At 39.6% G+C, this 18,513-nt stretch overlaps 1 protein-coding gene across 5 annotated transcripts in view; it reads right to left on the reverse strand.

Moving 5' to 3' along the window:
- The window catches only part of COL4A3 (collagen type IV alpha 3 chain), a 146,182-nt gene that overhangs the window by 9,015 nt on the left and 118,654 nt on the right, over positions 1-18,513 (reverse strand). For all 5 annotated transcript variants that reach the window (XM_032277608.1, XM_032277609.1, XM_032277606.1 and 2 more), the window contains 11 exons: positions 18,269-18,403; positions 13,572-13,670; positions 12,734-12,823; positions 12,256-12,395; positions 9,849-9,975; positions 8,643-8,723; positions 8,141-8,239; positions 7,891-7,938; positions 5,360-5,545; positions 4,382-4,512; positions 451-523 (listed from right to left, as the gene is read on the reverse strand). In XM_032277608.1, coding sequence (XP_032133499.1) covers positions 451-523; positions 4,382-4,512; positions 5,360-5,545; positions 7,891-7,938; positions 8,141-8,239; positions 8,643-8,723; positions 9,849-9,975; positions 12,256-12,395; positions 12,734-12,823; positions 13,572-13,670; positions 18,269-18,403 — 1,209 coding nt within the window. The remainder of the gene's footprint in view (positions 1-450; positions 524-4,381; positions 4,513-5,359; positions 5,546-7,890; positions 7,939-8,140; positions 8,240-8,642; positions 8,724-9,848; positions 9,976-12,255; positions 12,396-12,733; positions 12,824-13,571; positions 13,671-18,268; positions 18,404-18,513) is intronic.

Genomic DNA, 18,513 nt, shown 5'->3' on the forward strand with positions numbered 1-18,513 from the left:
TCAGAAACCAATTTGATATTTAAGGTAAGATACGAAGTCACATTGAAACCTGTTTTACCATCTGCTGAATTATATTGCTTGGTTGTCATAGTTATCTACTTTCTCAGCTTATTACTATAGCTTTGTTAAGAGCCTAGAGTTAATTATGTCAGGAATTCTCTTGAGTACTATAGAATATTTGCTTTGATATGAACTAATAAAGTGGTAAGATTTCTCTTCCAATCACAGTCTTTTACACAGAAAAAAGAAGGTTACAAAGAGCTATGATTTGGAGAAATACTTTATTTTAAAGAATCTTAAATAGTGTAGTGGATCATTCCGTCTTCATTCATATCGAGGTCCTCTTTGTACTACCCCCAGCTGTCTGTACTTCAGCAAACGCTGTGTTTCCCAAAATATGAATTGAGGTTATTGTATTTGCATATAAAGAACAATGCACAAAAACAGTACCTTTCACACCCGGAAACCCCTGAAATCCAGGATCACCTCTGAGGCCTGGAAGACCTGGAGTACCTGGTGCTCCCTATATTTCAAATAAAGGGAGCAGAACCAAAACAAATTTTTAAAATCACTAAATTCATAGCAGTTTTTAAAACAGGCTAATAGGGTATAATATTATGTTGGGTGAGAATAAGCTGAAGTTAGCAGACATCCTTTTTATCTTTCAATCAAGGCTGTAACTCTTCTGGCCACTTAGAACCTTTACTTAGGACTATCATTTTAAAAGTAAAATAAAAGCTTCCCTTAAGCCCAAGAGCAAACATACCTTCTAATGGTAGTGTATGTTGTTTTAGTATTGGATACAACTAGATATTCTGTGTCCTAAATAGAGCAACCCAGTGCTGCCAGAATGATTTTTTTTTTTTTTGAGACAGAGTCTCACTTTGTGCCCCAAACTGGAGTGCAGTGGCATGATTTTGGCTTGCTGCAATCCCTGCCTCCCACATTCAAGTAATTCTCAGGCCTCAGCCTCTTGAAGAGCTGGGATTATAGGATTGCAGGCATGCACCATGACGCCTGGCTAATTTTTGTATTTTGAATAGAGACAGGGTTTTGCCATATTGGTTCAGCTGGTCTCGAACTCTTGACCTCAAATTATCTGCCCACCTTGGCCTCCCAAAGTGCTGGGATTATAGTAGTGAGCCACCATGCCTGGCCCACAATGAAAATTATAATCTGTATTTGTAATTGTTGTAAAGACAACAAAACCGTTGTTGAATTACGGCACCCAAGCATCATTCTAACTAAGTAGCAGAGCCATAAATTACTCTTGATCATAGTCATAGGAGAAGTAGTATCCAGGGATGGGAGTGTACAGGGGTTGTCGAGAGAGTATTTGACAGGCATATTTGACAAAGATGCAATAATCTAAGTGGGGAGGAGGTACTCCCTTCTTATGAGGCTCACATTAACTGGCTTTGTAGCCAGGAGATGCTCAAGCAAAGCCATAGGAGGAGGGAGGAGGGAGCCGGGCTTCTGAAAAGAGCTATTTGTTGAAGCATATGCCATATCTACTTTCATACTGTCCATATGAATTGAGATAATACTATTACCTGAGAATAATGGGCTTTCAGGGTCATGAAAGTGCCAAGAATAAAACTGGCCTTGAACCAGCTATCTTTGGAGCAAGAAGACCAAAGAAGGAGACATCTGATTGCTTAATAAAGTGTCGTTAAAAAGGGAGAGAGAGAAAACAGAACCATCTGGTTAAGGACTTGCTGGCTTCTGATGTCTGCCTGTTCTCCTGAGGCTAAGTTGACTATGAAAAAGGGCCTGGTGCCAGGGTTTTTCCTGGCAGCAGGAGGGAGCTGTTCCATGCAAGGAGGAAGCTGTTAAAGGGACCAAGTCAGTTGAGACATCCATCAAGAATTATCTTTCAACTGTAGGTGTAGAAGCCTATGAATGACCATGAAATCACCAGACTGTATTTCCAAACCAAGTTTTATACATCCCATTGTCTTTAGATATAACCATGGATCAAATTGGCAGCTTTCAAAGAATCATGGAGAACATGAGAGACACCTACAGACTGAAGATGGGCAAATATGTCATTTTCCAAAAAAAAGGAAAACCCGAAAACTTTTAAAGGTAGATTCTGGAAGTCAAATACCAAGAGAGCTTAAAAGTGATCCCTAACAATGAGCTATGGCAAAGAACCTCATTATGCATCACTGATGAGGTTAGTAGAGGAGAAAATGAGTTATGCTGTAGATGTTGTGTATTTATATATGAATTGTCAAAGCACAGATCTCTCTACCATGTTTTTGTGGACAAAATGGCTGCTGCATAGAGTAACAGGGATAGATTTAAAGGTTGGTAAATGGCCCCATCAAAAGGCCGTTCATTAAAGGATTAATTCCAGCTTGTAGAGAGAGAACTCTGGGCATACAGAGCTGCTTTGTACGTGTTTCTTGGATCAACAAATGATGTCTCCCTCTTCTTAGTCTAGAAAACTAGACCTCCATTACCTGACCCTTGCTTAGCCCTCCAGCCTTCTCCCAAGGTGTCCTCATTCCCATCTCAGCTCCAGTAATAGAGTTGTGTTTTTGCCACACACACCCATTACCATTGTCATGTTGCTCAGAAAGCTCCTTTCCTCTACCCCACCCATACCCCTGCTTTTCTTGTTTTCCTGGATAACTCCTATGCATCTTTCAAGACTCAGGCCAGGCATTGTTTATTCAAGGAGGAAGCTTTTCTGAGTGCCTTCCCCCTGTAGTCTGGATTAAATATCCTTCCTCTGTGTTCTCACAGTCCCCTGCCATTCCTCCACGGTGTGAAAATGGCCTGTCTCTGTGTCTGTCACCCTCACTTTATTGTGGGCTCCTCTAGGGCAAAGGATGTATCTTTTTATTTTTCTATCCATTGGCACAGAGTAGACAGTCAGTTATGATCCCTGAGTCACATTCATCTATTCAACATCTGTCTCCGAGGATTTGATGTAAACAGAGGGGTCAGCTTATTTATTACGCTGCTAAGAGAAAGCCAGGGATGACGGATGTGGTGTAGAGAGAGAATGTGTATTGAGAGATCGCAAGCTGGGCACACAGGCCTAAATGAATAAGATGATGTCTAAGATTGATAAATGTAAAAGTTCTACACTTAAGTCCAAAATAAACATCAACAATAAGCTAGACAAGAAATAATGGAGAAAACTTAGTAGCAATTCATAAGTAAAAGGCCCATGGACTTTAGTCGATTACAAGTGCAATGTGGAGATAGGCAAGGCAGCCCGACAGCCCAAGTAAAATTTTAGGTCAGATTCCTAAAATGGTGATGTTCCAGAGAGTAGGCCCTTCTGTCTTTTAGCCACTCACTGGTGCATTGAGTTCTTACTTCTGGAGGGCATTCATTCCAAGGGCTATATTTTTTAGGGAGATACTGACAAACTAGGGTGTATTCAGTATAGAGGCAAAGCTGATAAATGGTTAAACTGAATTTGAAAGAACCAAGTATCCAGGAATAAAATAATTGGCAAGAAACGGCAGTTATTTAGAAATACTGGCAAGCATGATGGGAGCCAGAAAATAAATAGACATTTACAGGGAAATGCAGAAAACTTCAGAAGCAAATAAATAGAGGAAAAATGACAATGTCACTTAGAGCTGACTCTGAACTCCTAGCTGCTTTCTGAAGACCCCATCACTGGACTTGATCAGGGTCTAAATAAGCAAGGGTCTGAAATGCTGTAGAGGTGAGTCCCATACAGATCAAAGATTTGGAGGCCTCTTAGAGGCCAAATCACTCCAACTCTGAAGATTTTTTGATTTTCTGAACCTTCTGGACTCTGTTCCCTTAGGCACACTGCACAGATGCATCAAAAAAATTGTAAATTTTTGCTACCCCTGGGCACATCTGATCTGGCAATCAATTTATAAGAGTAATAATAATACTCTTGTACTAACAGTAAGTCAATATTAATGATATGATTTGGCTGTGTCACCACCCAAATCTCATCGTGAATTATAGTTCCCATAATCCCCACATGTCCTGGGAGAGACCAGGTGGAGGTGATTGAATCATGGGGGTGGGTTCCCCCATGCTGTTCTCATGAGAGCAAGTTCTCATGAGATCTCATGGTTTTATCAGGGACTTCCCCCTTCGCTCGGCACTCATTCTCTCTCCTGTTGTGGTGTGAAGAGGTGCCTTCTACTGTGGTTATGAGCTTCTTGAGGCCTCCCCAGCCATGTAGAACTGTGAGTCAATTAAACCTCCTTTCTTTATAAAATTACCCAGTCTTGGGTATGTCTTTATTAGGAGCATGAGAAAGGACTAATACAGTTAGCAACATCGACAATATACAATATAAATGTAATATAAGAACAATTATAATAAGTTGATATTGAATTAATAATGAGTCAAAATAATTATCCACACTCACCGGATGACCTGGTGGTCCCATGTCTCCTACAGTTCCAGGTGGACCTTTTGGGCCGGGGTGGCCCATAGACCCTTTGTCTCCTTTTATGCCTTTTACGTGACTCCCTGGAGGTCCAGGGGGACCAGGCTCACCTGAATTTATGAAAAGTCTGTCAGTCTTGCCAGCCAGGGAGCTTGGAAGTTTCTATCTATCAGTGATTCTTTCTAATGAAGTGTAAACCCTTCACTTAGCATTATCACAAACATTCTTTCCCCTTGGGCATGTGATGGGATTGTGGTAAAGACAGGATGAGATGATGCCAGTGAAGCACCTGGCACCGGCAAGATCTACTTCTCTTCACTGAGGGTCTGTTAGAGCAGGGTATGTGCCTGCTTCCCTAGAGCTTAGCCCAGCTCCTGATGTAGCACAGACGCTCAACAAATAGAGTTGAATGAATGCATCACTGTCTTTTAGGCTAATTAATTAATGAATTCGTTTTTTTTTTTTTTTTGAGACAGAGTTTTGCTCTGTTGTTGCTCAGGCTGGAGTGTAATGGTGCAATCTCAGTTCACTGTAACCTCTGCCTCCCAGGTCCAAGAGATTCTCCCACCTCGGCCTCCCGAGTAGCTGGGATTATAGGCATACACCACCAAGCCCCACTAGTTTTTCTATATTTAGTAGACATAGGGTTTCACCATGTTGGCCAGGCTAGTCTTGAACTCCTGACCTCAAGTGATCCACCTGCCCTGGCCTACCAAAGTGCTGGGATTACAGGCATGAGCCACTGTATCCGGCCAGGCTCATTAATTTATTAACTATGCATCTCTCAAACAGGCCACCCTGCCTTGACAACTGCTCGGTGTGGGAACCATGGGTAGAGGAAGAATGGAGATGACCACAGGGAAAGAAGCAGCAATGAGGTAACATAAGGAGGAGGTTGAAAATTTTTGAGGTCAAACATGATTTTTGTTCTTTTATGCTATTTGAAAGTAAACCTACCTGGGCTTCCTCTTGAGCCTGGCAGACCGCGGTTTCCTTTCTGGCTAGGGATGATTGCACCCGGCAGACCTGGTGGCCCTGGGAATCCTTCGATGCCTGTGGGCCCTCGAGGCCCGGCATCTCCCATGGCTCCTTTTCTGCCAGGGAGGCCAGGCAAACCTGGGGCTCCTCTGTCTCCTTTGGCTCCTGCAAAGAAGAAGGCTTGATAAGTTTCTTTAATGTCCATGTGGTTGAGTTAGAGTTCGTGGCTATCTTTAATAATGTAGGTACTTTGCTTAAAAGTGTTCAGATTCAGAATATATATTTCTAAAAAATGTATTTTATAATATATTGCTGGTAAATGCAATATAGAGCTACAAAAACTAAGTTGAGGCTCAGTCTGTCTCCATCTAGCTGTTCGATCTTGGCAAAGTCACTTCAGATTTACTTATTATTACAAATTTTGATTTTCTTATTTTAAAAATGAAGGTAATATCCATTCTAGCTACTTGTTTCAGATCAAGTGAGATAACACACAGACAGAAGAGCGTGGTATAAGCTCTAAAGTGTTATATAAATGTGAGCCACAGTTATTATCAGCTGATGAACTTAATCATGTTGACATTATTGAGTCACTGATAATCCATTAGAGCATAAGAAGTTAAACTGCATAGAACTGATGTGTGCATTTGAAGTATTATCCAGCTAAATCCAGACAAAGGAGCAACAAAATTGCAATCCTTATTCTGTCCTTTAGTTAACCTCCCCACTCATCCCCCATAATAGGAATAGTAGTGGCAGGAGGTTTGGATTTACTAAAGCCTCCCCCTCACCCGCCCCCCCCCCCAAAAAAAAGGTTACAACTTAAAGGTCACAAAGCACAAGAAATTGTGCTTTGACATTCATGAATGAAAAATATTGTATGAATTGAAAATAATCTCTCCCTTTTCTCTCCAGTCTCTTGTTATTCTAGAAGTAGTAAATGGCATGAAAACAGAAGATAGATGTGAGAAGGAGAGGGAGAAGGGGAGGGAGGCTAATAGCTCAGGGGAGGGCTTGGGAGCTATTATATAGTGAAGACTTACGACGAAAATAAGATTGATGAATATTGACTATTTAGCCTTATGTCTATTCACATCCTTTAACTTTTTAATGCCTGTACTTTATGCTTTTAAAAGAAAGTGCTTAGATGACTTCAGTTGACTCCAAGCTTTGTAATACTGTTTTTGCATGGCAACGACCTGAAGCACCAAGGTGTCTTGGATTTTATATTTCACGTTCATTAAAATGATTACATGCTCTGCAATATGATTTCCTTTTAGGATTTGGGAGAATAAACTAATTAAAAGGATTCATACCTTCCAAGTCTCAATGAACTCTTCTCCATATTTAGTTACCGTAGAGGGATTGAGGTACATAATCATTCACTTACATAATTAGGCCATTTGTTACTTTTAAGGCTTTTTAACCAAAGGTATGACCATTTTATACCAAATTTTATATCCAGTGAAAAGCTAGTGTTCTCATTCCTAATGGTTAAACTGTGAGTTAGCCTGGGAGCATGGAGAGCAACTCTCCTGTTGATCAGGATTCTAAAACTACACTGTGGAACAGGAAAAGCCTTTGTGCTCATTGGGAAGGGAGAGGTCTGAGAGATGGGAGAAGACTGAGCTCAACCAAAAGAACGATCAAACCAATAAGAAACAAATGGGAGAGAACAGCTCTTGTGTACCTTTACACTTTAACTGTTCTGTGAAGAGGTGGTTCCTGCCCACCTGAGTTTCTTATTGGCGTCGAGCTGCTCTTTGCTGGTTTGCATGAGCATCAATAACTAGGGGCCTTCAGTGTTCTAGGCCTCTTTGCTAATGAAATGCTCCCATTCATAGGACCTGTGGCTGCGACAGGTCAATGTAATGTGCAAACAATCTGATGTTTCTGCTGGAAGTTTTCACTAGAAAATGAGAAAGAGTTAAAAGAAGCTGCTTATCTTGTAAAACACTGACATGAGAAATCCAGACTTGTGGCCTGTCAAACAAAACACTTGTAAATACTTTGAAAGACATGTTCAGTAAACGGCCATGTCTGAGATGTTGAGAGTCTCTCTGAGTAGACTTTAATAAACAACAGCATGGACCGCAAGCTGGACCTGGGAGTTGGAATCAGACCTACGAAGATAACAGGTAGGAAAGGATTCGGTTTACTCCTGTGTCTCAGAACAGCAGGGACAGATGCTCACTGAGAACCTATCAGTTCCATCTTCACCTTTTAGGAGGTGGTACGTTAAACCATGCTAACAACAGCAAGGATCCTCTTTACTTTTCAAGACTTTCTTAGGGAATTCCAAAATTCAATAACAGTTTCTAATTAGTTCCATTTGTTGTGATGGTAATAATTAAACATTTTAAATTGAAGACCAAAATGATAAATGTCCTATGTTACCATTGGAACATCTTTAATTCCCTAGGTTAAGGTTACTTTATATTTCAAGCACATTCAACTGCTTTCTCTCCTTGAAAATGTGTACATTAGGACAGGGAAGAAGAACTGCTTACCTGGAGCACCAGGGCTCCCTCTTGGGCCTGGAGGAGCCCCCAATAAACCTGAAAGAGAAATCTTGGCATATTAATATTTGGTCAGTTTCATTACATTATACATCTATAACAGAAGTTTAATTAGTACAACCAAAAACATGTTAATCAGTTCTATCATAGAAAAATCTTTAGAGCAGCAAAGGATTACAATGTTACTAATAATTCTATCCAAAATAAAACTAGTGGATCAAAGATAATGAGCAAGTTGTACCTGTTTCTCCCTTTTCTCCGGCTGGACCAGGAATTCCATCACGTCCTTGGTCACCTCTTATACCCATTGGTCCAGGAGATCCTGGGAATCCTGGAAGACCTGAAAAAAAAAACAAACCCAAAACTATGGTATACAGAAAGAGGATTTATTTATTGCCAACGGCCTAATGGGAATACCAGGAAGATGTGTCGAATTGTGTTAAAGGGGCTATTTTTCAGAACTGTAGCTATGTGAAGCTATGTTCCCAGGGAAAACCCCACACAGATTACTATTATCATGAAGATGATTAGTTTGGAATAGATTGCCAAATATTTGAATTAAATAAATATAATTTAATTTGAATTAAATAAATAGAAATGTCTAACCCCATTTTTTGGTATTTTTTTCTGGATACTGAGTAGGAGCTATCGTCTATAGAGTAGTAGGTTTACAGTAATTAAAACTTCAGGAGAAAATGTGCCTCCCACATGAAAAGGAAAGAGAGAAAGTGCAAAAATGAAACCTGGAGGGCCTTTGATTCCTGGAGGGCCCGGGAAGCCTTTGATTCCTTTAAAACCCAAATCACCATGAGGACCTGGCTTTCCTAGAAATGAAGAGAGGGGAAGGAAAAAAAAAAAGAGCACCAAAGGATAAGTGATTACAACAGTGACTGAAACGGTCTGCTTTTATAGTCAGCCGTACTCGTGCTGGCCTTAAGGAAGCTCTCCTGTTGCAAGGTCACCCCAGGGTTTTGTCCAGGCTGCTGTTTCCCCGGAGAACCACTGCAGAGATGCTTCAAATCATTTTCAAAGATGTGTGTACGCCAACCACAAGGACCACTCAATATGCAACTTTATTTTAATTATGGGTTAAATGCAAATTTTACTGAAACGTTCTGTATTTGAACAGGTAGTTTGTTGTATTTAAGTAAGACCTGAATCTGCAACCCAATAGTTTCACAGTTATTTTTACTAAAACAAAACCCTAAACCTGAATTGTAAGCTAATAAGCAAGAAAGCCAAAATTCAGCTCAGAAACGTGCTTGAAAAAGAGTCAGAACACAGTGTTGCAGTTTGAACTGTGTTGTCCCCACATTTACATGTTGCAGTCCTAACCTTCAGCACTTCAGAACATTACCCTGTGTTTGGGGATAGGGTTGGTAAAGAGGTAATTAAATCAAAATGAGGTCAGTAGGGTGGGCCCTAATATGAGTGGTATCTTTATAAGAAGAGAAGATTAAGACACCTGGAAGACTCGGGAAGAAGATACCCATTCAAAAGCCAGGAACAGGGGCCCCGGAAGAAATGAACGCTGCCAACATCTTGATCACAGCCTTGGAGCTGCTGGAACTCTGAGAAAATAAATGTCTGTAGTTTAAGCCACCTAGTCTGTGGTATTCATTATGGAAGCCTGAACAAATGAATATAAACATGATTGTACAATGGCTAACATTTTGAATCCTTAGGCTGAATTTGTTGAGGCAGTTCTTCAAAAGTGTTTATAGGAACGTATTTTTATATTTCAGTCCACCAAATGGGCTGATTAGTAAAACTGGGCTCTTCTTAATGAATTCTCTGTTTCTTAGTGTGTTAGAATTTGAAGTTCAAAGTTGAATAAAAGCAACTGTAGCATAAAAGGATAAATAGCTTTCTGTTGACCACAATGATTACAGGAGGGCTACACTATCAGTATTGCTTCCAGGTTTTAGAATTGTAAACCCAAGCCTTACCTGGAAGGCCAGGACTTCCAGGACTTCCAATGACTCCCTCAGGTCCAGCAGGCCCCGAATGTCCAGGTGGGCCAGGTTGCCCCATTTCTCCTTTCTTTCCCATATCACCCGGCAGTCCTGGATCCCCCTTAAATTTAGCCAAACACCTTTAAAATTCTCATATAAGCAGGATATGTGGTTATAATTCAGCATAAACTTTATTCATGAATTCTTTCACTCATTCATCAATTCATATTTAGTATTTGCTATCTGCCAGCACTGTGATAGGTGCTGGAAATAAGAGAGCTACACGGTTTATGGGGTCCAGTGCAAAATGAAAATGCAGCTTCCTTTAAAACTTTCTAAAGAGAATTTCAAGACAGCAGTTGCATCGCATCAGACAAAGTATGGAGGTCCTTCTTAGCACAGGACCTCTGTGACTGCACTGGTAGCATACTCAGGAAGCCGGCTCTTAGCAGGATATAACAGTAACCTATACAGATCTATGACCTATACAGTCCCTGCCTTCATAGGGCTTCAGAGACCAGTAAGGAGATAGGTATTAAATAATCACACAAATATATAATTACAAATTGTGATGACTAGCTGGGGGTAAGAAAGAAACAGACTAAATAAAGATGTGTCCTACAAATACTATGCATGCGGATAAATATGTCAATCACATGTTTTAAAAACCTTCCAATGATTTAATATTCATTAAATCTTTACTTCATTCTTATGACAAGCCAGAACATATAGATTGGATAAAGATTTACAAAATTTCTATGGTAGCCAATTAAAATATACCACTCTGTTACTCTCATTTGGTGATATGATTAAACCAGCTCATTTTGTGCTCAATGCACAGTTCTAACAATTTATTCTGGTGGTTATCTGTGAAAACTTTAAATGAAATTATTAATTAATTGAATATGAAGTCAAATAGGATTTCTCACTGAGCAGGTATCTCAGTGGAAGCAGTCTCTGGTTTTCTGAGGACTTAGTGTACACGTAAAGAACAAAGACATTTGTCTGTGCTCCAAGTAATAAACAGTTGCTTTCTTTGGTCTGTGTGGTGTCTAAATTTTTTCTTGTTTTAGCAGTCACTACTGGAGACTATGTATGGCTGGTGGAAAACTTTAGGAAAGGTGATATTTTATTGTCTCAAAAAAGAGGGAGAGGTTCCCTAAGTAATAATTTTTATATGTTAGAGTCATATACTGTTGAAAATCTAAAAATCTAAATCTGAAAAATAGACTCTCCCCTACAAAAACATTTTCAAACATTTGCATTTAATTTCAAGAGGTTGCTGGGCTTCTTGGGATCTCATAGATTTTTCCAGGAGTCCATGGAATCCCATGTTAGTAACCTCTGCTTTTAGGAACTTCTGTTATCATTTCTAGTGGTCTCTCTCTGGCTTTTAGTGTGAAAGCTGTACTCAGAAAATTTCGGAGGGAATGAACCTAAGAAAGCAGCCAAGTCTTATTGAAACATTTGATTGCTGCTTCATATAACACAGAAGTAAGGGCTTTAACATCCAACCTCAATTTGACAGAGCACAAACACTGAAAACATTGAAGCAAGATTAAGTATTTCTATCCCATTACACAGAAAAAGTTCTAAAACAAGAAAGTTAAATGTATGTATCTTAGGATTTTGTTTGCTTTCTAATGATGATGTAAAGTTATTTTGTATATTTTGTTATGTCTTAGTAAGACAAGTATTTTAAAAAATTTTGTTTTTTTGTTTTTTAGACAGAAATTTGCTCTGTCACCAGGCTGGAGCGCAGTGGCACAATCTTGGCTTACTGCAACCTCCATTTCCCAGGTTCAGGTGATTCTGCCTCAGCCTCCCGAGTAGCTGGGACTACAGGCACATACCACCACGCCCAGCTAATTTTTGTACTTTTAGTAGCGAGATGGGGTTTCACCATGTTGGCCAGGATGGTCTCAGTCTCTTGACCTTGTGATCTGCCCACTTTGGCCTCCCAAAGTGTTGGGATTACAGGCGTGAGCCACCACGCCTGGCTAACAAGTGTTTTTTATTAGAAGGTTTGGAAATTTATTTTTCTAAGTCTGTGTGAGATGGGTACAGCAGAAATGGGCCACTTTGTATCACAAGAAAAAACCCACTGTCCCATGTGATTGCATGGGCCTGTAATCACTGTCCTCTTCTGGCAGCACACCTAAATTGCAGGGACAGTGTGAGAAATTCCTTAGTGACTGAAAGAGACTTTCAGAAGTTGACAGCTCTGTGACAGACAAGCATCCTCAGCTGTGGATACAGGATTTTAAAAATCCAAATAACTGTCGGAGAATATAGCAATAGTTTCAATTTTCTCTGCCCACATTGAACCTGGATACTTGTTGATATTTTTCAAGGAGCGCATTCCACCACCAAAATGTAAATATTTCATTGGCCTGCATACCGTTGGTCCTGGTGGTCCTGGTCTTGTACCTTCTGAATAACCTGGCTCTCCCTTATCTCCCTGGAGTCCGTGAATACCTGGGAGGCCTGGTCTTCCAGCTCGACCTGGGAATCCCAAAGTTCCCCTTTTTCCTTTAGAACCTGAAATTAGGGAGAAAAATCAGGTAAAATAGATAAACATGAGGATCTTGAAGTTTTCTACTTTTCACCTTTACATAAGCTTTCTTCCAAGAATTGCTTTTTCAGAATTGCAAATACATCATGTAGTTACAATGGATGATTATTATATAACGTCAATATTTATTTTGTTCTCACCCATATTCTAGTTGCACACAGTATATTTGTCTAATAGCAAATCTAGTTTTTTTTAAATATAAGCTTTCTACCAAGTGGAAAACCAAAACAATGCATAACACAGAAAATCTGGAATCCTGACCCATCATGAGCTTGTAGGCTCATAACAGGACTTTATGCATTACCTGGCATACCCATGTTCCCCATGCTCCCTGGCACACCACGTGGTCCTGGTTCTCCAGGATTCCCAATGCTGCCCAAATCTCCTCTGGGGCCTTGAGAACAAATAAATAGTTATTGCCCTGCATACTTCCTGGACATAGTATGTGTTTAATAAAGATTTGTTGCTTGCATGAATGAATGAATCCAGAACAGCCAGGCCAGCTGGTTTAGGCACTTGTCTGGCTGTCCTTTTTCCTTCAAATAAGGAAGTAACTGGGGACCCAGAACATGTAAAACTAAAGAAAGTTAGATTCTTGTCCGCAGGCCTGGTTTTCAAAGACTAAAATCATCCTAGGACCAACGCCAGCAGGAAAAAGTGGGCTCCTGCAGTCATATGGGAATATATTTCCAACTGCATCCTGAGGTGTTATTCCCATGTAATATATTTTGTTACTGAGGTGGCTATAGGAATGGTGGGATACTTTAGTTATTTAAAAATTATTTTGTAAACTCAGCTATTTGTTTTAAAAAAGAAAGATGCAAATCTGAAAACTTCTAAGGCATTCTCTAATTTTCATCTCTGATATCACATATGGTGATAAATTATAATCTGTAATACATAACAGCAATTTCAGAATAAAATTTTGAGGACAAAATGGAACTATTTGCAGGTTAATATGATTTTGTTAACTACACACCAACTATAAACACCTTCTTGTTAGTAATTTAGTAGCAAATTTCTGCTGGAACACTATCAGAACAGAATTGATATTTAAACCCATTAAGCCTAGAAACAACTTTTATTACATTAGACATAGGAAAGTGTAAAATGTGTTATTTCTGTTTGAGAATCAGCTGTACCTGGTGGTCCTGGTGGTCCAGGTACTCCTTGGAGGCCTTTTAAACCTGGCAGCCCTGGAACACCTCTGTTTCCTTTCTCACCCATATTTCCTGCGTATCCTAAAGTTAAAAACCAGGTATTAACATAAAAATTAGCCAAGCATGGTGGTGGGTGGCTGTAATCCTAGCTACTTAGGAGGCTGAGGCAGGAGGATCACTTGAACCTGGAGGGCAGAGGTTGAAGTGAGCCAAGATCTTGCTACTGCACTCCACCCTGAGTGACAGAGTGAGACTCCATCTCAAAAAAAAAAAAAAAAAAAAAAAAACCCAAAAAACAAAAAACCAGGTATTAAAAATGCAGGTTAAAATTTTGTCATACCCATCCACATCCTGGTTTAAACTGACGGCATATTATTGTAGGACAGCATAGCAGATATGTTAAGAGCATGGGCAGATTTGGGCTTCTATCTTTTAAAGAAGAGGATTAAATGAGATAATATGTGTCAAGCATTAGCACAGTGCCTGGCAGAGTTATTTCTCAATGAACACTAGCAATGATCTTAATATATACTCTCTAAAACAACATTTTAAGAATTAGCAGCCTAAATATCTCTTCATTTTTTAATAGTAAAGACAAAGCACTATCTATTATACTATTCTCATCTAGCTGATTCTATTCTCAATCCATGTATTAAAATTATAATTTATTAAGTATTAGGTAAGTCAAAGCCTTTACCCAGAATTACACTGTCAATCAGTTAATAACACTTAGATTTGAATCCAGTTCTGCGCGGCTGGGAAGTTCATAAATCTCCCAGGACACCATTCTACTTTCTCTAAAACATGACTTTGATCATACTCTTCTCCTGTTCAAAAATAGTCATTGGGCTGGGCGTGCTGGCTCACACCTGTAATCCCAGCACTTTGGGAGGCTGAGGCAGGCGGATCACTTGAGGTCAGGAGTTTGAGACCAGCCTAGCCAACATGGTAAAACCCCATCTCTTCGAAAAATATAAAAATTAGCCGGGCATGGATCTTGTAATCCCAGTTACTTGGGAGGCTGAGGCAAGAGAATCGCTGGAGCCCAGGAGGTGGAAGTTGCAGTGAGATCATGCCATTGCACTCCAGCCTGGGTGACAGCGAGACGCTGTCTGTAAATAAAGAAATGGTCATAGAATCTCTATTACCTGCAGAGTAAATTGCAAACTCCTTTGGCAGCATGAAGCATTCTGCAGTCTGTCTACGGCCTGACTTTGTGCTTTTTCTCAAGCAGATTCACTTCCCTTGGCTCTTTTCCTGCATACGTACTTATTCATTCACATATGGATGGAACATCTAATTAATGAACAGGTCTTATGCTGAGTCCTGGAGAGATAAATCATCATGTTCTCTTTCCCCAAGTTTTTAGTGTTTAACTGGGGAGACAGCCAAGTAAACAAACAATTATCATCCGAGCAGATAAACTCTGTACCAGCGTCAGGCACGATATGCTACAGGGAAGAATTTCTGGAAGAGGTGGTATTTTTTTAGCTCAGTCTTGAAGACCAAATGAAAACGAATTGGGTGAAGAAGGCCTGGAATGAGACAAGATTCCTAGACAGTAAAACAGTATGTAGAAAGGAGTGATGAGTATCAGGGGTTAGATTGTTTTGTTTTACAACCTTCATTTTTTCCATTTATGCCATTGATTGCAATCTAAAAAAATATATACCGTTTAATGTGTTTATTCAGTTTTTTAGAAGTTGGCAAAATACAGCTTTCAAGCTGAATCTGGCTTGGTTTTGTACGGCTTGAGAGTTAAAGATGGCTTTTACATTTTTAAAAAGTTATTAAAAACATAATAAAAAGCAAAGAAGAATATGCAACAGGGATCATATGTAATCCACAGAGCCTAAGATACTTCCTACCTAGCCTAAATGGAAACTGTTTATGGACACATTACGTCTCTTCCCGCCACTAAACTGTAACTTTCAACATGACTAGGAAACTAAGTCTGCTTTGTTCGCTTCTGTATAGTCAGGACATAGCAAAATGCCTAGTCTGCTTTTTATTTTATTAAGTAAAAAGTAATTGTTGAGTACATAAATGTCATATGACTGGAGAGACAGGGCAAGTCCAAGTGGTGAACAAGCTTGTATGTCAGCCTAAGAAGTTTCCATTCTCAAAGCACAAAGAGCCTCGGAAAGATTTTAAGCTAAGAATTTCATTTGTTCATCTGAATCTTACAAAACATTTAAATCCTCCTTTGTGGAGGTTTCACTGACTAGCCGAATTGCTGTATCTTCTGCTTCCCTCAACTCCTACAAAGCTCTAGCAGCACAGTGAGGAGGCCAAGGGTGAGGCCCATCTCTCCCATTTCCTATCAGAGTGACATTGGACAATAACTTGACCTCCCTATTCGCCATCTATAAAATGGGATGCTTGCAATAGCAGTACCTATTCCTAAGGCTATTTATTTATTTTTTGAGACGAGTCTCACTCTGTTGGCCAGGCTGGAGTGCAGTGGCATAATCTCAGCTCACTGTAACCTCAGCCTCCCGGGTTCAAGCAATTCTCCTGCCTCAGCCTCCCGTGTAGCTGGGATTATAGGTGCCTACCACCACAACTGGCTAATTTTTATATTTGTTGTAGAGATGGGGTTTTACCATGTTGGCCAGGCTGGTCTCGAACTCAGCCTCTCGAAATACTGGGATTACAGACTACTTCTAGGGTAGTCTAAAATAGCCACTGGGCCCAGCCTACTTCTAGGGTAATTGTGAGGATTGAACGAGTCAATATTTGTAAAACTTAGAACGGTACCTGCACATGAATACTACTTACATCGTTGTTAAATAATACAGCATACTGACTTGCACTTATGTTCTTTTTTTTTTTTTCTGCATATGCCTAATTCTCCCATGCAGACTCCTCGTGGAGAGGATGGTGACTTGTTATTGTGCTTATCTGTATATTCAATATCTCTTCCACATTTTAAGTGAATAGCTTTAAGTCAGAAATTCAGATTTAGAAAAAAAAAAATGGATCGGCTGGACGTGGTGGGTCATGACTGTAATCCCAGCCCTTATGGAGGCAGAGGCGGGAGGATAGCTTAAGCCCAGGAGTTCGAGACCTGTCTGGGCAATATAGCGAAACCCTGTTCTCCAACAAAAGGAAAAATAAAATGGATCACACTGAAATTAGGGAGGCCTAGTTACAGGTTCTTTTTTTGTTATTCTTCTTCAATCTGTGCCCCTTGGTTATGCATTTGAAAAGCCTAAGGAAAACACATAGAACAGCCTTGATGCATACTCTGGGTGAGTAAAATAATTTTGTTGGAAGCATAGAAATAGCCCCATAGCATGTGTCCTTCTATACTTTACGAAAGGAATTCTTCAATTGCAAATTAGTACTCATTGTGCATTTATACTGTGAGAGGCAAATTTCTGCTTATGTAGGCAGAGATATGCTATTCATATTTTTTCCAAAATGTTTCTAACACTATTTAAATAATCTAAAATAGTCTAGTGAAGTGGTGTCTATGCAGACAGTTTATGAGGACTGGAGGTTGGTGCCAGTGTTTTTTTTTTTTTTTTTTCATGTGTTGGCTTAGGCTAGTCCTAGCCGAGTTTTCTAAAAGTCATATTATTTTCTTTCTCATTGTTAAAAATGAAATGCAATATTCTTTTTGTACCCGAACTAGACTATCTCTTCAACACCTGGTTAGATGGGGACTACCCAAAAGGCTTTTACTTCCTAACTTGCCGGCTAGTCAGTCTTTATATTGTGGTCTACAGCACCCTGTGCAAATTTTTTTTTTTTAAGGTTTGGCAGTACATGTGAAGGTTTGTTATGTCCTTATGTGCCACGTGTATAAATATTTGTTGAAGACAGTCTCATTTCTCAGAGTCATTTCAAATATCTCAAAACTTAACATGATTTTGCAACTGTAAACATATTTTTCTTTTATTCCTTTCTTGTGATGACACATTTGTTTTTAATCCTTTCCAGCTATAAGAGCCTGATCTGTAAATGTATATTTTACCCAGCAGTTCTCTGTTTTTCTAAAGTTGCTTGGGATTACATTTGGTCAAGAAGACTGCAAGGGAGGGCTTCTGAAAATCTGGTTTTATATCGGTTGTATTGATATCATAAAAACTGCCATAGAAAGGGCCCAAATAACTTGAAATGTGAATGGGTTTGAATTTTAGCCTAATAGCCACATCTAACAACTGTCTTTCTAAAGGGTTGCATTTTCATTGAAGCATTTCTTTTGAGTAACTATTCTCCAAAGGATTTTGAGCAGAAAAAGTTTTTAGATGGAATCAGAAGAATTTATCCTGGTAATCAGCAGAATAAAGTTGAATTTGAGATGGGTATTTCAACATCAGCCAGAAAAGATTTTTAATGTGAATTTTTTTTTTTAGGATTTAGTTTTCTTCATACTTGGCAAAAAGGGAGTTTTGAGGCTTATAATTTAAGAACTGCTGACGATTCAAATATAGCAAATCAAAATGCAGAATTAACTCATAAATAAAATGTTACACATTGAGGAGGCAACATATGGTGGAAGGTGACTCAGTTCTGGTGCTGCTCAGCCACCAACCGGCTGTGCGACTTGGGCAGGTAACCAAACACTGGCCCTGAGTGTCCTTGTTTGTCAACTGAAGGGATTTGCCTGGATAATTTCTTAGCCTGAGAATCAGCTCTGATGTTCTGATTCCAAATAAGCAATTATTTACCTTTGAGACCTGGTTCTCCTTTGTCCCCTATTAAGTGGGATATCTGAGAAGGCCCAGGATTTCCTTTATCTCCTTGTTCCCCCTTGGCTCCTGGGGTTCCTCTCTGGCCCTTTACTCCTGGAATTCCAAGGCTTCCTAACAGACAGGAGTAACAACATCAGGTCCTTAATTCTTTAAGTAGTTCATAGAGATTAAAAAGTTGGCAGTGCTTATAATAAAACAGAACAAATGAAACAAAAAACACT

The sequence above is a fragment of the Sapajus apella genome, unplaced genomic scaffold (genome assembly GCF_009761245.1).
Source record: "Sapajus apella isolate SASKATOON/1434 unplaced genomic scaffold, GSC_monkey_1.0 scaffold10, whole genome shotgun sequence".
NCBI lineage: Eukaryota > Metazoa > Chordata > Mammalia > Primates > Cebidae > Sapajus > Sapajus apella.